Source organism: Aaosphaeria arxii (genome assembly GCF_010015735.1).
Source record: "Aaosphaeria arxii CBS 175.79 unplaced genomic scaffold BU24scaffold_5, whole genome shotgun sequence".
In the NCBI taxonomy this organism is placed as follows: domain Eukaryota; kingdom Fungi; phylum Ascomycota; class Dothideomycetes; order Pleosporales; genus Aaosphaeria; species Aaosphaeria arxii.
Genome location: NW_022983478.1, coordinates 2,852,583 through 2,870,444, shown reverse-complemented (window position 1 = coordinate 2,870,444; position 17,862 = coordinate 2,852,583). Strand labels below are relative to the sequence as shown.

The window sequence follows — 17,862 nt, the reverse complement described above, 5'->3', positions numbered from 1 at the left end:
TTCAGACGCGATATCTGCAATACGACCAAGTTTTTGCTCGTTCACCTCATAGACGAGTAGATCCAAGGTAAAGCCATGGCCCATGCAAAAGGATACATTGGTTTACACATTACCAAACTCACAGGCGTCGATGCTTTCTACAAGTGAAGGGTGCCCTAGTCGTGATCATCTTGATCGGCAAGAGAACAGAAAGATCATCGATCTACCCGACACGCGAGAGTATACAATCGTAAACCACTGATAAGATAGCTGGCGATTAGGATTAGCTTATAAAACTGTTTCATACATCTATGATCCGAGCTTATTGTCGTTCTGTTCGAATTATCTACCACATAACTAGCACATGACGTCATACACTCACTCCCTGCGCATCCACCTTGTCTTTCTATTTATCAATCTTCGAATCTTCGGATTCAACGTACAACTACTCCGTACAGGTACCCAGCATCAGAAATGCATGGTTCATCGTTCAATTTCCTTCTAAAATGCGCTGCTCGGAACAATGTGTTATATACAAAATCACATTTATTGTTACTTGTTCGGTCGTTGTGCAATTCATAACCGAGATATAATTTTCAGTATCAACCACAACAATTAAAATCATAAGTAACAAACTTTCCGATACAGAGCCCCAGAAAATTGGCCAGATCAATGTTATAATCTTACAGATCAAAAATAAAATAATTTTGCACAATGCTAACCTATTGACTGCCCGTGGAGTTGGGTTGGAATCCCTGGTACCGTTGTACGGCTTGTTCCTGACTGCGACATTCAAGACCAGTTGCCAGGGTCTGCAAGCTGCCACAAAGGGCCATAGGGCAGAGCCTTGTCTCAGTTTCTATTGCCAGAAAATCACACTTAATGTACATATTGGGTCTCATTCAAAACATTGTATTCATCGTTGTAGATACCTAGCTATACTTTCATCCATCGATTGCATAAAATCTGCTTGCATCGAGCACACCCAAATTCGGATGCATCCGAAAACACCTTCGGCATATGGGTCCATAGGGTACGTAACCAAGGCACCAGATCATACGAGAGTGCACGATCGAGATCCACAAAACATTTCTTGATGGATAAGAAAGCAGAGGCGACTGACTTCCAAATAGGTTTCGATTACTTACCTTGACTCAGGGACAGTCTACAGACAACGAGCTAAGAAGAAGCGGATTATTGCAAGCGCACACAAGTCGGACGGGTGGCTCTAACGGATGCTTCCGCATCCGACGGACGGTTGACAGTGTCTGACTCAAAATTACTCTAATACGCTGAGCTGGAGAAGAAATTCAACCTCCTTTGCGCAATGTTGACGAAGCATCTACAGAATGGAGACTCACGACAGGACAAGTTGGGCGGATACCTCAGGGCATTGGCGTTCTAGGGTCGTAGAACAAATTAACAGCTAGAGTGTTTCGCTATTAATTCCCTTCCCAATACCGACTGCGTATAACCCCCGCTTTCCCTAAGCATACTATCCTTAAAGCTACTTTACCTCCCCGGCAACATGCGAACTTTGAGTGGAGATTGCGAATTCCAGCCCAATGACGGGTTCGACTAGAGCGAAAACGTAAGCAGCTAACAAAAGTCCTTGTCCATGCGTTCTCAAGGGGTCTCTGGAGTAAGAAGGGGTCCCGGGTAGTCAGACAATGCGGCAAAATTCTAGAAATACGAGTAACTAATCCTGATGCTGCCTCCCTAGTTATCTAGTTACAAGGCCAGCAAGAAGGCTCGTGTATGCTTGTGTTTTTACAGTGTAAAGACCCCGCTGGACCATACTTTTCGTACCTATTCCAACCTAGAAGGTTATTGTCATATTATTCAAGGCAATGCAGGATATTAACAAGTGCGCTAGGCTAATGACATGGGGTAATAGTAATTAGATCAGGGTAGAATGCTTTTCGAATCAAGCCTTTCCATCCAAAACGGAGCGCTGTTTGTCTCGTGTGAAGAACGAACGTAGGATTGTGAAGAAAATGAGATGGAAAGCGTGCCCGATGTGTGTGAACTGTATTAATTGGAATCATGATGTCTATTCAGGTAGATTTTTACTATACAAAGAAGCCGCCCTATAGCGGTCCACCGGGCTTATGAAATTCTGCTGAACCATTGCCGCTCTCCTCAACGACTGTGACTTTGGTTGTTCGTGTGATGCCACCCGATTTGCCACTTTCTTCATCCTCCAGGATTGCCCTCTCGCTCTCATCATCCGGAGAGACATTAGACTCTAAAGGGTGAGCATTTTTGGGAACTCTGCTGCCCCCGAAGTTGCTCATCCTGATATCGTTTCTGTTGGTTGAACGACCATAACCATAGCCGTATTGAGGTGTCTTGTGGGATCCTGTAAGAGTGGACGGGAGGATCTTCTTGAAAACTCGATCGAATGGCTTTCGCAAGGGTGGGAGGCAGGCGATGAAGATGCCGACAGACAATTCAGCAGAACTCCAGATTGTGAGATTGATTCCATCCCAAGTCGGATCCATGGTCTTCACGATGACCTTAAGCTCGATCGTCTTGAAAATGGAGCATACAGTGCCGCTGGGAAGGGTTGTTAGTTCAGGAATTCCAATAATGCTGCACCTGGAGTGAAACTTACATTACACTGAGCAAAAACACGACACGAAGGCCCCACTGGGTTCGTTTCGAAAGTTGAACGCTGGCGAGATACACAATTGGCGCGACGGCATATACAACATCAGTCAAGATGTTCGAAACACCTTGTGTGTAGGAAAGCGGGAGGGTTCCTCGTGCCCAGCATTTCTTTTTGGTGATTCCAGGATTCCAGTTAGATTCAAGTGGTGTGCATCCGAACAGAGTCAAAACGGGAATCAAAAAGTTGAAGACGGTGATCATAAGAATGGAGAGCCAGATGATGATGCGGTAGCTCTTGGAGAAATTGAGGACGAGTAGGTACGCGCAAATTGACCACTTCAGAATCGCAACGGCGATGATGTTCGTGATCTGGCTGACCCAAAGGAGGTATGCATACTTCAGTATGTCGTCTGGCTTTTTGATGCTCGGGTCCATCAAATGTCGTCCAAGGCCTCTCGCGCAATTTGGATATATGAGTCCGACATTGTTGATGTTCAAAAGCTGCAAAAATCTTGTTAATGCTGCACAAGTGAAGGTTGGGATTTGTGCGTTGACATACCTGTGCGAGAATAAGCAAGTAATCGCAAACCAAGAACCTGCGCCCTGCTTTGAACCCGTAGATCACTCTCCAAGTAAGGAAGATCTGGGCGATGACCATCAGGAGGGTGCACGGGACGAGAATCCGCAGGCGCTCATCGGGCCAGTCTTGCTGCATTGGATCTGCCATCGGATCGGCCATGTCGGCAAGGCTCCTGCCAGGTACGATAGAACCAGTAAGTTGAGGACGAGCAATCGACGGTGGATGGGGGCCAGTAATTAAAGAATCATCCCAGAACAGAAACAAGAATGTTGATGATGGTGGGAGCTGTAAGAACTTGTATCCCTTCGATCTCCTGCCTAACTCTGCAGAATTTAGGCTCAAACCACAGGTGGCATTATTACTTGTAAGTAACGAGATCCGGCGTGGAATAATTCCAACCGAGAGGAGGGATTCACTAGTCGTTCTGTGCACAACCTCTCGGAAGCAGGCTGGTACATGCATTTACAAGGGTCAAACATCGTATCGCAACATGGCCCGGTTTCGCTCCATACAGTGGTTCCACTTTGAGTGTACACCTACTGCCAATTGGAGAGCAACTAAGAGCTAGAATGTAATCAGGTATCAGAAAACGGCAGGAAGACAGTGATACCCCTGATACAAGTTTATACAAGTTGAAGATCTTTCAACGCTCCTTCGCTCCCAAAAGTCTGGAACATACAAGGAACCACGCACACGCTCTTCTCATCAGCCTTGTGAGCAGGGTTCGTGATTCTAGAAGATCTTAACATGACTTTTACAGATAATTGTCATATGAGCATCTACTATGTATCTGACTCTCTCTGAACTCGCCTCTGAATTCGCCTCTGAACTCGCGAGTCGAGCTTCGTGGATGAGTGCCATACGAGTGGGTACAGAAATGGCCTGAATTCGATGAATGTGGGATTCCAAAGGGGGCCTATAATTGAGTTTGACAGCGTTCCGCTCTCCCTTCCAGCGGACTGTGACAGTGGCTTGCAGGTGACAGTGGCTTGCCAGCCCAACGAGATAGTCTTTTATCACTTTCCGCAACTGAGGGGGAACTAGGAATTCGGAAAGCGCTCGAATGCTTCCATCGGTAGAGGAGTTGGCCAAAAACAGGCCTTCATGGTGGTGGGCCGTGACTCGCATCCCCCGACTTAACCTGCGGAAGGAAGTGGACCGTTCAGGTGGTGGCAAATAATGCACGGTAAATCGATAGAACGATGGTGCAATGAATCAATCGCGGCGTCACTACCCAGGAGGGTTGATACGACGGATGTGTCTCCAGCTCTAAATTGGGAGTTGGAGCTGTCGAAACCCAATTCTTTAGTTGCCGCTTAAACACAGGTGACAGAATTGTTCTCCTTGACACCAATAAGAAAATGCACGCGGGTTCAAGAGCCTATGAATTTTGCATGCTTGTTATTCGTCTTCCTTAGCTCCAAGTCGAATACCATTTCACTATCAAAACGACACTTCAAACAAATCCGAGATTGCTATGACCCTTCATGTGTACCTAGAGAAAGTGGTCTGCGAGGTCTAGGCACAGGTGAATTCTTACAAGTACCTGGAGGGGAAAAGTAACCGGGCCAACCGACATTGCTGTACGGAGTGCACTAACATGTTAAGGGATATGGACCGAATGCGAGGTCGTAAATTGGAGGGTATGGGCCGAAGAGTCTACTTGTATTAGTGGGCAGGATGTCGCGAAAGATGTTCCGTGTTTCTATCTACGTCAAGGGTAGCCCAGACAAGCTTTTCTCGCTTCCAACCCCAATGCCATGGACGATGGAAGGATCTTAGATTCATTTATTTGGGATGGGTTGGGGGGTATAGTTGCTCGCCTTTATGTGTGAATACGATAAGGAGGAAACTTTATCCTGCATGTACGTGCAGAGTAAAGATCGCCCACGTGGATAAACGAAAACTCTGTTGAATTATCCCGACGATTGCCCTACTGAGGATTTTATTCTCCTAATGCGTCAGGAGATTTATGTATATTTCGACCTCACTACCGCAAGACATCTACCCACTCACTCGTAACAGAGTTGCGTGATGCTCTCGCTGGTTGCTTGTACACAGTAGACCCTCGGCGTACTTGCATGAACGAACGGGCCTTCTCCTCCGGAGCCATCGTCTCGACTGCCACTACACTAGATCTAGCTCAGAACGCCATACCCACTTTTCATGACAGAGCAGGGGAACACCGTAATCTACTAATTATTTGCCTGCGAGGAGTCGAGGACTGTCCACCTACCACAGTACGAGTACCTGCAATAATGAACTAGCTTGGTACTGTAGCCTGTCCTGCCTTGCACACCCGGCACCTGAGGAACAAGCGGCCCGGCAACTTCTACGCGTTACAATATGTACGTACGCTTCTTCCAGTAGTTCCCCCTCCCCAGGAATGTATGTACCTGTACGGAGTACGGAGTACAAGGGGCTTTGATCTGAACCAACATGCTGACTTCTGTGAATCGTATCATTGTTAATCTTCGAGATGAATCCAACCGTTCTGTGTCTTTGCGAATTCGTATGGACTGACTTGCGAGGAATCGAGCCCCTCGGACTTTGGCGGACAGAATCCGATCAATCGCAAAGAATTGGCTGGAAGCCTCAGGCCTGCAGGCTGCGAGTCGAGGATGCGGACATAGCCTCCCTATGAGTAATTACACTATGTATGAGGGAGAGGGCACTCATCTTCCTCGGCCTCTCGTCGGCTCGCCATTGATAGGTCAAGACTCAAGAGCATACCTACCTCTAAGTACGAGGTAAGAACCGCTCTGGTATTGCCTGTGCCTGGCCCATTACTGCGCCTAGGCGAATGGAGCCGGACCATGCGCTAGAACAGGTAATATGGGCCATCGCTGTTATCGAACCGCAGTTTTGGGGTCGTTTGCCTATGCGTATTGCAGTACACACCTGCTCGCCTTCCTCGACTGCCGCGTACAGAACGCCTCGCCCATGCATTCGACATTCGTTCTATTGCATGCGCGTACCCCATCGCATAGAACTACAGTCTCAAAATGGTCCAAATGGATCCGTCAGGTTCCTGATAATGAGCTCTTTTGGTGTGTCCTAATCCCTATGCGATTAGCTCGACTCCTTTCCCACGTGGCAAGGGACTTTTTCGACGAATACCCGTCGAGTTGGCATTGTATATAACCTTTAGTGGCTGCACCTCTCCCTTCGATTGTCGAAGAACCATCCCACTTCTACTTTCGTTAATACCTTAATTGGATCTTCATAATGCCTCGCTTCTCTCGTTTGGCTACGGCCGTCCAGCTTCTCAGCATCCTTATCGTACCAGTCTTTGGTGCCTCTCGCCCTGCCGAATATGACTATGTAATTGTTGGTGGTGGTGTGACGGGTTTGATCGTGGCAAACCGTCTAAGCGAAGACAAGTCAAGTAAGGATGCAACGTTTAACCGAGTGCATATTCGAAACTAACATTTATTTCCAGAGACTGTCATCGTCATTGAGGGAGGAGCCAGCGTCGATAATGATGCTACCATGATCCCATGGAAGGCCAATGACATCTCTGCCAGCGCCGACCTCATCTGGAAGGGCATCAAGACCCTCCCAGAGCCAGGACTCAACAACACCGCATTCGATGTCTATGTTGCCAAGGTTCTCGGTGGTGGCTCCGTCATCAACGGTATGATCTACGACAGAGGCTCAGCAGCCGACTACGATGCGTGGGAGGCTCTTGGAAACAAGGGCTGGGGCTGGAAGGGCATGCTCCCTTACTTCAAGAAGGGTACCCGATTCCAGCCACCATCCCCTGAGATCACCAAGAAGTTCGGTGTCACCTGGGACCCCAGCGTCTACGGAGATGGTCCCTTGACCGTCAGTATCACCGACACTCAGTTCGATGATATCAAGGACTACTGGGCTGCCTGGAGGGCTACTGGTGTCTACGTTCCCCGTGATGGAAATGCTGGTCAAGCATATGGCCCATCCTGGTACGGAAACACCATGGACAAGGAGACTGGTCGCCGTGCACATGCCCGCTATGCGTACTACGACCCAATTGCCTCGCGTAGGAATCTTGTCATCGTCACCAACACCGAGGCCAAGCGCGTAATTCTCAAGGACAACAAGAAGGGCGCCATTGCCACTGGTGTCGAGGTCACTTCCAATGGACAGACCTACACTATCAACGCCAAGAAGGAGGTCATTCTTGCTGCTGGTGCCGTCCAGACTCCTAAGCTTTTGCAGCTCTCCGGTGTTGGACCTAAGTCTGTTTTGAAGGCAGCTGGCGTCAAGGTTCAAGTCGAGCTTGATTCCGTTGGTTCCAACTTCCACGACCACCCATACGCCACCGTTGTCTTCAACACCACCACCAAGACCTTCCCTACTGTGAACTCCTTGATGACCGACCCCGAGTACAACGCTACCCAGTGGAAGCAATACGAGGAGAAGAAGACCGGCCACTACACCTACGCCCGTGGTAACGCCCTCTCTTTCATCTCCCTTCCTGATGTCACCTCCGGATTCCGCAATATCGCCAACGCTCTCGCCCGCCAGAAGGACACCGACTACCTCCCCGAGATCTACAAGAACAACAAGAAGCTCATCCGCGGTGCTGCTAAGCAGCGCAAGATCATCTCTGAGCTCTACAAGCGCAAGGACGCCGCTGCTGTCGAGTATCCTCTTCCTTCTGATGGCACCTACGGCCTCGTTGGTGTCCAGAAGCCCGCTTCCCGTGGAACCATTCATATCAACGCCAAGAACCCTAACGGCATCCCCGACATCATCTACAATGCCTTCGTCAACCCCGTCGACAAGACTATCATTGGTGCCGGTCTCCGCTACATGCGCACTGTCTGGTTGTCTAAGCAGCTCGAGAAGTTCTCCATCTCTGAGATCATCCCTGGCGCTCAGCACACTTCTGATGACGACATCTTCAATGCTCTTCTCGCTTCTAACTTCCTCTCCCCCACCCTCGCCCATCCTTCCGGTTCCTGCCCCATGATGCCCGAGTCTGACGGTGGCTGCGTCGACGACAAGTTGCAGGTCTACGGAACCCAGCGTCTGTCCGTCGTTGATGCTTCCATCATCCCCATCATTCCCTCTTGCCATCTCCAGGCTACTGCCTACGGTATTGGTGAGAAGGCCGCCGACATCATCAAGTCTAGGAAGTAAATGGTGGAGAGCACCGACTGTTATATGAGTGAACCTCCTCATGTAGATCTCTGTATCCTACTGTATATACCTATTTAAAATGATATGATAGACGTAATAATAACGTTCCTAATACACTGGTCTATCGTTCACTCTCCAAAGCGCCTATTTTATTCCGTCGTGACATCCCACCTTGCGCAGGTCAAACGAAACATCTTTGTCAACGTCGAAAGGTAGAAGAACTCGATTGGAACTCTAACGATACCTTCAGACGTACTTATATGTCAATATGTCAGAACATCAATTATCCAGGAGAGCTCGTGACCAAGCTACCATCAGCCAAGGGACTCGAACCTTAAACAATATTCAAATCACTTAGCCTGTATGAATAGCAGCCCACTATGAAAGCGAAAAAAGTAAGACCCAGACTATATGCAGCTATACCAAGTGACCCCGTAACCAATCCATTGTCGCTCATGGGTCCGAAATCCTGGCCAATTACTTATAGCACTTCTTCCACATGAAAACTTCGGAAACTGTAAAAGACCGTTGAACTCAAAACCACGGACCAAGGGTTGTTTGAGCATGAATCAAAATCCATGTACCGCATTAAGTCGCTTGCGTAAATACCGTATTGCGATCGTATTTCCATGTTACATGTATGGACAAGGATCATCGAAAGCGGTGTAGGTGATGGAATGAATCTCGTGCATGGATTCTGGAGCTCTAGAACACCAAGGGTCGCATGGGGTCGATACCTAGGCAGTAGAAGGCTAAGAAGGAAAAAGGGGGAACGGGAAGGGGATTTGACGATAAGGAGGATGTTGACTTAGGGGGCTAGTTGGGCAAAGTGAACAATAGACAACGGTTAGGCATACAAGTTTGCGAGGTAAATATCGACAAAGGAGATTGAAAAGATAGCGTAAAGCTAAAATATCATCGAGAATAACAATAAAAAATCAAAACATTATCATAATATAGTACTCCGTAACTCAAGTTGAAAAGAATAAAAGAAACAAGAAACATTTACAAGAAGGATAGAATCCCACTAAACCCTTCGATATCTTCGCACCTAAGCACTACCGGTAACATTTAAATTGATCTTATCCGCAGCCCCAATAATCGCCAAATTCTCAATAGCACTCAGCCCATACAGCGCCGCCGCATTCGTCGAGATCCAATCCGCCTCGTCGACGACAGTCAGACTCTTATCGCCATCGATCCTGACAGTCTGCCAGCTGGCATTCGGGCTGAGGCCGTCTGTGCTGGTGTAGAACTCGTTCCACGCGCGGGCCGCGAGTGTGGCGTTCTGTCTGGCACGAGCAGCGTAGGCCGTGAGACGCGAATGACCTTGTTTGAGGTTGAGGTTGCCGAAGTCCTTGCCGTAGCGAGCTTTTTGTTCGGCTTTGGGGGCGCCGTAGTAGTAGCAGTAGTCCAGCCAGGCGTCGACGAAAGGTTGAGGAACGGATGGGTAGTGGGTGATGAGTTCGTCGATGGTTTCTACGACGCCGAAGACGGAGGAGAGATGGGATACTGTGACGGTACCGGCGTTATCGGGATCGTTGGGCGGAGGAGCCCATGTGCCGTCAAGGGAGTTGTAGAGGGCTTCGCCGGTCACGAAGCCGTTCTTGAGCTTCGGGAAGGTCTTGAAGGTGTTGATGAGCTTGTCTCGACATTCTTCCCAGCGGGGACCTCGCCGTTCCCATTCGATAAGATATGCTGCTGCGATGCTACCCCAGTCGGTGCCGAAGTTTAGGAACAGAGCCTCGGGATCGGGGGTATAGATAATGGAAGGATCACGCACTTTGCGGCGAGCATCGACTAGGACGAAAGCCTTTTCGGCTTCGAGAACGGCATGAATCAGATCACCCGTACGCTCGTCCCCGCCGGAGAGGTAGAAGAACGCCTTTCGGTAGATAGGCGTGGAGATACGGGCTTGCTTAGCACTATCGCTCCAGTGCTGAACACCGTGACGCGTGCCGAGACCAGTGAAATTTCCGAGATGATACGAATCCACCTCGCCGCCGTGACGAGCTTGAGCCTCGGCGAGTCGAAACACATCGGCACGGCCGGTCCGGAGGAAGAAGTTCCAGAAGAACAGATCTGGCGACAGTTCGGAATTATCCCATGCGTATCCTCCGACATCGTAGCTCCATTGATGGCGAACCCGGTCGTAAGTGTGCATGATATCTCCATGATCCCAGAAGCCATACCAGCGGCGCTGCTCTACTTGTCCTTCGTAGAACTTGACGAGGAAATCCAATTGTGACTCAAGGGCCTCCGCTTTTGCTGACCCGACAGTGGATTCCGGGGTGGCCCAGTAAGTACCGAGAGCCTTAGTTTCGGCGATGTATGCAGAGTCTGCGACAAGAGCTGGCGGCTCGTTGGTGTTGTTCGTTAGCTGAGATAGCTTCTCCGCAGTTGGAGTGCTGTCAAAGGCATAGATGTATAGCTCATTGGTTCTGGCAACACCATATGGAGTATCATAACCCCCTTCCCAGTCCTCGTATGTAATCTCGAGAGCGTCTAACTGTTTTGCATATGTGTCTTCTCCAAGACCATCGTGATAAGGACGCACATCCAGAGGCTCAGCCGAAGGGCTATAAAGCCACAGGGTGATTGATCCGGTGTCGGTGGCGGCGTTCGAGATGTCCAGACTGGTAGGATACTTCTTCCAGAAGTCGCGAAGGCCGACAGCAAGCCCACCCACGGTTGCACCACCAAGATATGCGAGGCCGCCGGCACGAGTACCTCCGGGAATCTTGAGCCAACTTTGACCGGCCTTTGTTCGCTTCTGGATGTTAAATCCGTCTGGCGATAGTTGGGTAAGGCGGTAGTCGCTCCATGTGGGGATCCATTGCGTGCGGGTGCGAACATTGGCAGGCCATGTGCTGATATCTGGCAGCTTCTTGCCTTCATACTGTGCATCAGTGACATTCTTGCCGGGGTCCCGACGGAGACCGCTGAGTCCTTGCACTGCTTCGTGCAGTATTCCTCCATCGACGCCGGCAATTCGAACATGGCGGTCGTAGAATTCCTCGCCCTCGAGCGGCACATCGAACTTGACACCCAACCCAGAGATGAAGTCATTCTTAGATTCACCATCATAGATAATGGTATGAACGATTCGAATGGCCTCAGAATTGGCGTAGAGGTAGAAACGAACGGTGAAGGGGAGCCAATCTTTATGCGTGCCCGATAATTTCTCTTCAAGACGGTGGATGCCTTGCACAGTCACCAGGGTGCGAATGGACGTCTCTTTAGATACAGTCACATTGGAAACCTTGCTGATGAAGTTATAGTAGTCGACTGCGGCGGCATCTCCACTGTCATCATCTCCAACACCAGATTGAGACCTAAGAACCAAGCGACCATTGGTGCCGACGGTCTTTCCACTAGATGTCTTAATGGAAGAAAGGATCGAATCGCCCGATTTTGGAAACTCCGCAGTAATCTTCCCGGTATTGACTCGGATATTGTCTGCTGTTTGGGTGACCTGGATAACATTTGTGTCGTTTATCGCTCGTTTTCTCAGCCGAGTTGCATTTCCAGTGCCCGAACCAGTCGCAGTTATAGTGTATTCATCTGAGGCCGACTCCGAAGCACCGAGTGCGTGGCCGGTCCACTTGATCGATCCGTCTGGCCAGTACGCGTTAATCCAAGACTGCAATTGGACATCCCCATTCCCTGACGAAGCGGAGAAAGTGGATGCATTGGCAGAGAACTGCCCAAGCGCCCATGGTAAACCGAACGTGACACCGCCGTTGTATTTTGGCGCATCTTCAAGCCACTTGACTTTGACAGCTTCGCTGGTGGAGCGACCTTGAGCTTGAACAGAATTCACAAGCCCAATGAGGGCAACACAGCCAAGAACGCTTTTAGACATCCTCGTGTTAGGCAAGGAGTGACCCTAAGACGAGGAGAGTTGGATGGCCTTGAGTGAATGGGCAGTAGTTCACATATTTGTACCTGCATTATGGATCCCGATTACCTGGACTTGACTACATAGTCGATTGTGTTGAAATTAGAAACAATCACGCAACTGCATGTTCTATCATTGAACAACTGGCGCTTACCCGTTGTGGTTGATGTCCGTGGATAAACGGGTTGATGTAGAGCGAGATCCTAGGGCGCGGGGAGATTGTGGGGAAACAGAAGCACATGCAATTTCTTCCATTGCTAAACCGTCGCATAATCATCGTCCGAGTTGCGAGGTCGTTGAGTATCGGAATAATTGTATCGGCTCCAGGAGCCCCGAACCCTTAAGATGTTCCATATTCTATAGGTGGTTCAGTCAAATTGAGAATAGTTGTGTGACTATCTTGCAGTTCGGAAATGAGTCTCTTGGAGGGCGGAGGTAACTTGCCCGAGGCATCAGGGGTTCGTAGATTGATCGGCAATTAAGCGCTGCCTATTGATTTTCCTAGCACTACTTGTATTATTGCAGAATATTCGTTCCAATCTCGTCACTTCGAGTAGTGATGGCGTATAGACCTTGAGAGAGAATAGAACCGAGGAGCGATGCATTGAAAGAGAAGTCATGGTAGCGGAACGAAGTGTGTATCTTTTATACACTCCACAATGTAGAGTGTGAAATCTTTGCTAATAGTAGAGCTCGGTTATGTGCCCTTTCAACTCAATATCCGTAGGTTCGCTGGTGAAATTGGAAAACATTTTGCAAGCCAACGGCGTATCGACAAAGTGAGCACAACAAAGAGTTTTCCTATTATGCACAAGACAAATGGATGTTCTCTCGATGCAGGCACCTAGAGTACGCAACAAACCTGACGTATCCAATTCTTAGCCTAGAATTGAGCCGGTCTGGCCATTCTTTGCGCAGCCATTATCCATCCACCCCATGATGCAGCAGTCAAGATGAAGGATTGCGATGTAGGATCAACATTGGCGTTAAGACGCCGAACAGGTCGTCATCCAATACTCTGGAACCCTCCAAGGCTAGGTGGCAAAATAACGAGAAAAGCTATGCACCCCTGTAAGGAAGTTGCGCAAAACAGCAGAACCTACGGCCATCCTTTCGAACGCTTGCCCATATAGTCCAACGCGTTCTGGCTGGAGTCGAGAAGTAATGCCGCGGTGGTGTGTTAGCACAATTGAACCGTACAATCATTGGTCTTCGCAAATATCAAACAGTCCCAACAGATAGTTCCTCTATACGCTCTTTCCATGGAGTAAAGTTACGGTTTTTCTGCGAAACTCTCCTGGAACGCGCAGCATATATAAGTGGTGGAGTCGTCCACCTCTTGCCCGAAGGACTCGTATGATAGTGACCAGTTTACGCGGGACGAAGCAAGCGGATGGATATTTGGTGGGTAGATGCGAAGAATTTCGATGACCGATAGACCGAGGAAGAGAGAGGGATGCGATCTATGTGGGCGTTTCTCCGTCAGACTGAGAAAAGTCATGTAAACGTGTATGAACACACCTCAAAGAAAATAGTTGTGTATGCGCCGTGACGCTATCGTACTAGACGTCCTGTACGGACGGGTAAAGCTACTACTTTCGTAGTTCGCATGATGATGAAATGCAATGCCAAAAGTATCGCTCGCTAAAAGACAGGTTCAGGAACGTAATATTCTTCCCAACAACCAATGTGCGAACTGGAGGGCGGGCATAATAACAAAAGCGACAACAGCTGGCGCAAAATCATTAGTATATTAACACTAGTGCTGTGTTATCAGAGTTCTTACATGATCCTACTTCGTAAAGCTTCCAGAGAAACGTGGCTGTCAGTTGTTCGGGATCCACCTCCTCGACGGCTCTTTCTACCTTGTTGGGCAACTCTAGACCCATGGCAAGGTACAATGCAACGATTATGTATTCCATTATAACCTGCATACACAATTGAGTTGTGACGTCGCCGCTGATAACATTGAATGTTTGGCTACCCCACAAACTTTCAAAAGCGAAACACATCATGTAGACGACGTCCACCAAGAAGAAAGGAAGACTGAGAACCACGGTGGTAAGTATCTTGACTTCGAACGAGTCGGCCAGGTATAGACGAGACGAGATAACCGCTGTGGCCCAGATCAGGACAACGAAACACGCGCAATATAAGGCGATGCCGGCTTTGGTGGCTTCGGTCGAGGCGAAAGTCGGGGTATCGCGGGAATCAGGATCAATTCCGCCGGCAACGATGAGGATAAATGATACGATGAGCGGAACGTGTAGAATGAGAAGTATCCATTGCATTCGACGTCCTTTGGGGCGTGAGGTAGTATTGAGCATTGATGTAGTAGCCATGAACAGTGGTGTCAGGCCCATCTCGGTCAAGATGGCGACACCACTCTCAAGGGACGTATTAGCGGCCGAGAACGGTGGGAAGAGTTGAGTGGCCGCCAGATCGAGGGAGACCTGGGTCAGGCGGCAAAGGCACAGGACGATTATGCATATCCATGGTGTATTATGACCGAGGCCGTGGCGATAGCACAGGTACGCAGCGATCCAGAAGTAGACGAAGAAGAAGATGAGGGTGATTATGTTGACAACAGCCGGGTAGCGGATACCCATGTGGAGGGCGAATAGCAGGGCATGGAGGGTCGCGGACGAGGCGTGGGGACGTTCGAAGGATGGCGGGTTGTGGGATATTGTTGACGGTGGTTGATGATGCGGATGTTGATGTTATGTTGATATTGATGTTGTTGTTGATATTGAGTAGAAACGAAGAGAGACGGAGATGAGTATGGAAGGTCACCCTCACCCTACGGGGGTAGTTCCAGACTTATTAGATAGTAGTAGTCGGATGTTCGAATTGGCGTTTGCCGTTGGTGTGCTGGTCGGGTTATAAGGGTGGAGGGTTAAGGGTAAGGGATGGGGAGGTTGATACGATGAGACGGAGAGAGAGCATAGAGAGAGAGAGAGTAAAGAGAGACAGAAAGAGAGAAAGAGAGAGACACGGAACGTCGAAACGAGCCGAGCCGAAATTCTACCATCGGGTTACGTCATCGTTGCTTACTTCCACGTCGAGTCTTGGCTTTTCTCGTCTCTAATCATCACTCCTTATTACCATCACAAACAACACCAACCCGTGTCGATTCGTTATTGCTTCCCAACATGAACACCATTATAATCATTCATTCGCATTCAACATTCAATGTACTCGTAGCAATTCTGAGCTACAACACCTTCACGGCATGGACGTACGGTCGACTCTTCTAGGGTGGTTTTGAAGGCTCTCATGGTTTAGCATGGCATGGCATGCACCTTACACTGCCCCCCTGGCATCCCACTATCCAAGCTTGGTGCCGGATCGTCTTGCGTACTCAGCCTCACAGTCGAACATCTTTCGGCACTACTTGTCGACGATCTTAGGTGGTGATACGATAGCTACGGTGTGTATATCGTACTTCGTACCACCGTATCGTATACATACTGGTACTACCTCAGGAGTCGGCGGCTTCCAGACAACTCCTTTCCGCGAACACAGCTCTGAATAGATTGGCCCGTCCGGTTCCATTATAATTATCTCTCCCTCGCGCAACGACCTCGTTGCATGCACGCACCGTCGCTTCTTGTCTTCTACCTGGACCTGGCTCCATGTCCTTGTGCCTTCACAGCATCATAGCTCGTAGTTACCAGAAGACGGACCGAAACTGCCAACCTGCAGCTTTGCCGAGCCTCCTATGCCGTCGCCGACCGACAAATTATTTGTCGCTGTTTTGCTATTCGCTGCCGCGATCGGTTCCGCCATTGATCATCTGAAGATCCGTTCAATGTTAATGCTTATTCAGTCGCTGTTTTCTGAGACCTAGGCCTAGAAGCTGACTTGATTTCCGCCTCCGCTGCTACAATATAGCTGCGAACACATACGATCTTCTTCGGACTCGATTTCGTGGCCTCTCAATAATCATTTGTGTATTACAAGAGATACAGTATAGAGCTCGAAGTGCTCTCAACTCGATCAGAACAGCACCCACCTGCGCTCACGCCAGCAATTGAGGTCTAGAACTGCCCGTTGCAACTTTGTTTTTCCGATGGGAGCTTCTCATTCGCCACCTTTCGGGAGCTTTCTGCCTCTTGCCCAGCCGCCAAGAATAGACCATGTGGATAGCGCTTGGCGTGCAAGAGCAGCCGGAAAGGATGATGATTGATTCTCCTCCAATATGCTTCTGGAGAAGGTACAGAGGGTCGACACGTCGGGTTGAACACCTGCTAGTATATGTGCACCTTTTAACCTTAATCAGCTGTTTTGTAGCAAATAAGAGGTTATACATGCACGTATTGTTCCTTATATCTGCTAAAAACGCTAGCAGGTGTTCAACCCGACGCGTCAACCCTCTTCTGTACATGCTAAACGTGTGAACAGTCAAAAGGAAATCATGATTACACACGGCACCATCCAGAGGACTATTGTAGACCAACTTCACCAGTCCAGTATTAGTGCTAGAACTAAAGGAGTACCGGTATCAGACGTTAACGAGGAGCATACAACGGACGAAATAATTTTACATGTTTTATGCAAAGTGGGCTTATGAGCCTGGCGGGAATAGCAGATCATACACGAGGATTATCTTGTATGGACAACACATCTGCTGTTTATACACCGATTCGTCGTATGCGTAATTTCTTGGTTCTTATCAGAGCCACATCAAACAAGGTGGGAAAGATTCAAAAGAGCATCTTCGAGCCCACATTCTACTGAGCTCCTCCGCAAACTTGTACTTCTCCCTCACACGTAAAACTTGCTCCGTTCTCTGTGCAAGTCCAACCTTGTCCTTGGGTAAGGGTATTACTAGCACTGTTTTCATGATCAGTTTAGTTCAAACACCCGCAACAATGATGATTGTGCAGTGTTGGGAGATGAAGACATACCAATTCGCGTTGTTAAGATCGTAGCAATAGGAGGCCGTCAGAGGACCGTTCACATCTGGCCACGACCATTCGAAAGTTTGTGAAGTGAAACCCGGGGGTCCAGAGCAATTGATCTTGGAGCCCTTCAAAGGAGATTCCGCGCCTTCATTGTCGCAAATGACCTGACCGTCGTCGAGAAGCACCTGCCAGCCATTGCTGACCTGCTCATCTGGAGTGCCTTTGGTATATTGCACGTTACCCTTTACTTGGAAGCATTTTGGTGGGGTGGGAGTGGCCCGGGCACGGACGACTTGGGTGAAACTTGCAGGAATTGTTGTAGTAGACAACACAGCGGTTGCTGCGTATGGTGCAGCAAGAAGCGTGCCCAAAAGAATGGATTGGAAAGAAGGCATTGTGAAATTTTAGGAAGCGCAGACCGGAGAAAGTTTTATGAAATGACTGGAACGAAGATATTCAAAAGGAAAATGATGAAATGATTGGAAATCTATAACACTGCAAAGGAAAGTAATGATTGGTTTACTGCGAATAATGGGCAGTCAACAATGCAAGCCATGCTACTTATACTCAAGCCTTGCTTATCGTTGCAAGTTCAGAACACCTCTTCTGCTATCTCAAACATATTTTGATGATTTGTTAGTATCAATAATCTACTTCACAATGGATTAAAGCGGACTTGGGTCGACTATGGTTTCAACAGATACCCGTCAGCACCAAAGTCCGGTCGTGTACACAAACGACGAATTCTATCCTGG

The 17,862-nt window shown here is 48.8% G+C and overlaps 6 protein-coding genes across 6 annotated transcripts; 2 read left to right on the top strand and 4 right to left on the bottom strand.

Moving 5' to 3' along the window:
* Positions 1 to 2,002: 2,002 nt before the first annotated feature.
* Positions 2,003 to 3,487, bottom strand: BU24DRAFT_424060 (uncharacterized protein). The gene is made up of 3 exons (XM_033528407.1): positions 3,152 to 3,487; positions 2,597 to 3,093; positions 2,003 to 2,538 (listed from the first exon to the last, which is right to left on the bottom strand). The coding sequence occupies exons 1-3, from the start codon at positions 3,329 to 3,331 to the stop codon at positions 2,070 to 2,072; spliced, it is 1,146 nt and encodes a 381-aa protein (XP_033383512.1). The 5' UTR covers positions 3,332 to 3,487; the 3' UTR covers positions 2,003 to 2,069.
* A 2,338-nt stretch (positions 3,488 to 5,825) lies between these two features.
* BU24DRAFT_229219 (uncharacterized protein) lies at positions 5,826 to 6,382 on the top strand. Its single transcript, XM_033522151.1, has one exon. It carries the CDS (start codon positions 6,008 to 6,010, stop codon positions 6,314 to 6,316), a length of 309 nt encoding a protein of 102 aa, XP_033383511.1. The 5' UTR covers positions 5,826 to 6,007; the 3' UTR covers positions 6,317 to 6,382.
* Positions 6,383 to 6,400: 18 nt separating this feature from the next.
* On the top strand, positions 6,401 to 8,299 carry BU24DRAFT_410842 (GMC oxidoreductase; the record flags this gene model as incomplete). Its single annotated transcript, XM_033526013.1, has 2 exons — positions 6,401 to 6,560; positions 6,615 to 8,299. The coding sequence occupies 2 exons, from the start codon at positions 6,401 to 6,403 to the stop codon at positions 8,297 to 8,299; spliced, it is 1,845 nt and encodes a 614-aa protein (XP_033383510.1).
* Positions 8,300 to 9,350: 1,051 nt separating this feature from the next.
* On the bottom strand, positions 9,351 to 12,164 carry BU24DRAFT_393483 (uncharacterized protein; the record flags this gene model as incomplete). Its single annotated transcript, XM_033525198.1, has 1 exon — positions 9,351 to 12,164. One exon carries the CDS (start codon positions 12,162 to 12,164, stop codon positions 9,351 to 9,353), a length of 2,814 nt encoding a protein of 937 aa, XP_033383509.1.
* Positions 12,165 to 13,551: 1,387 nt separating this feature from the next.
* Positions 13,552 to 15,165, bottom strand: BU24DRAFT_442244 (uncharacterized protein). Its single transcript, XM_033530512.1, has 2 exons — positions 13,987 to 15,165; positions 13,552 to 13,931 (listed from the first exon to the last, which is right to left on the bottom strand). Exons 1-2 carry the CDS (start codon positions 14,807 to 14,809, stop codon positions 13,858 to 13,860), a joined length of 897 nt encoding a protein of 298 aa, XP_033383508.1. The 5' UTR covers positions 14,810 to 15,165; the 3' UTR covers positions 13,552 to 13,857.
* Positions 15,166 to 16,933: 1,768 nt separating this feature from the next.
* BU24DRAFT_463884 (uncharacterized protein) lies at positions 16,934 to 17,502 on the bottom strand (the record flags this gene model as incomplete). Its single annotated transcript, XM_033532169.1, has 2 exons — positions 16,934 to 17,036; positions 17,111 to 17,502. The coding sequence occupies 2 exons, from the start codon at positions 17,500 to 17,502 to the stop codon at positions 16,934 to 16,936; spliced, it is 495 nt and encodes a 164-aa protein (XP_033383507.1).
* Positions 17,503 to 17,862: the final 360 nt, after the last annotated feature.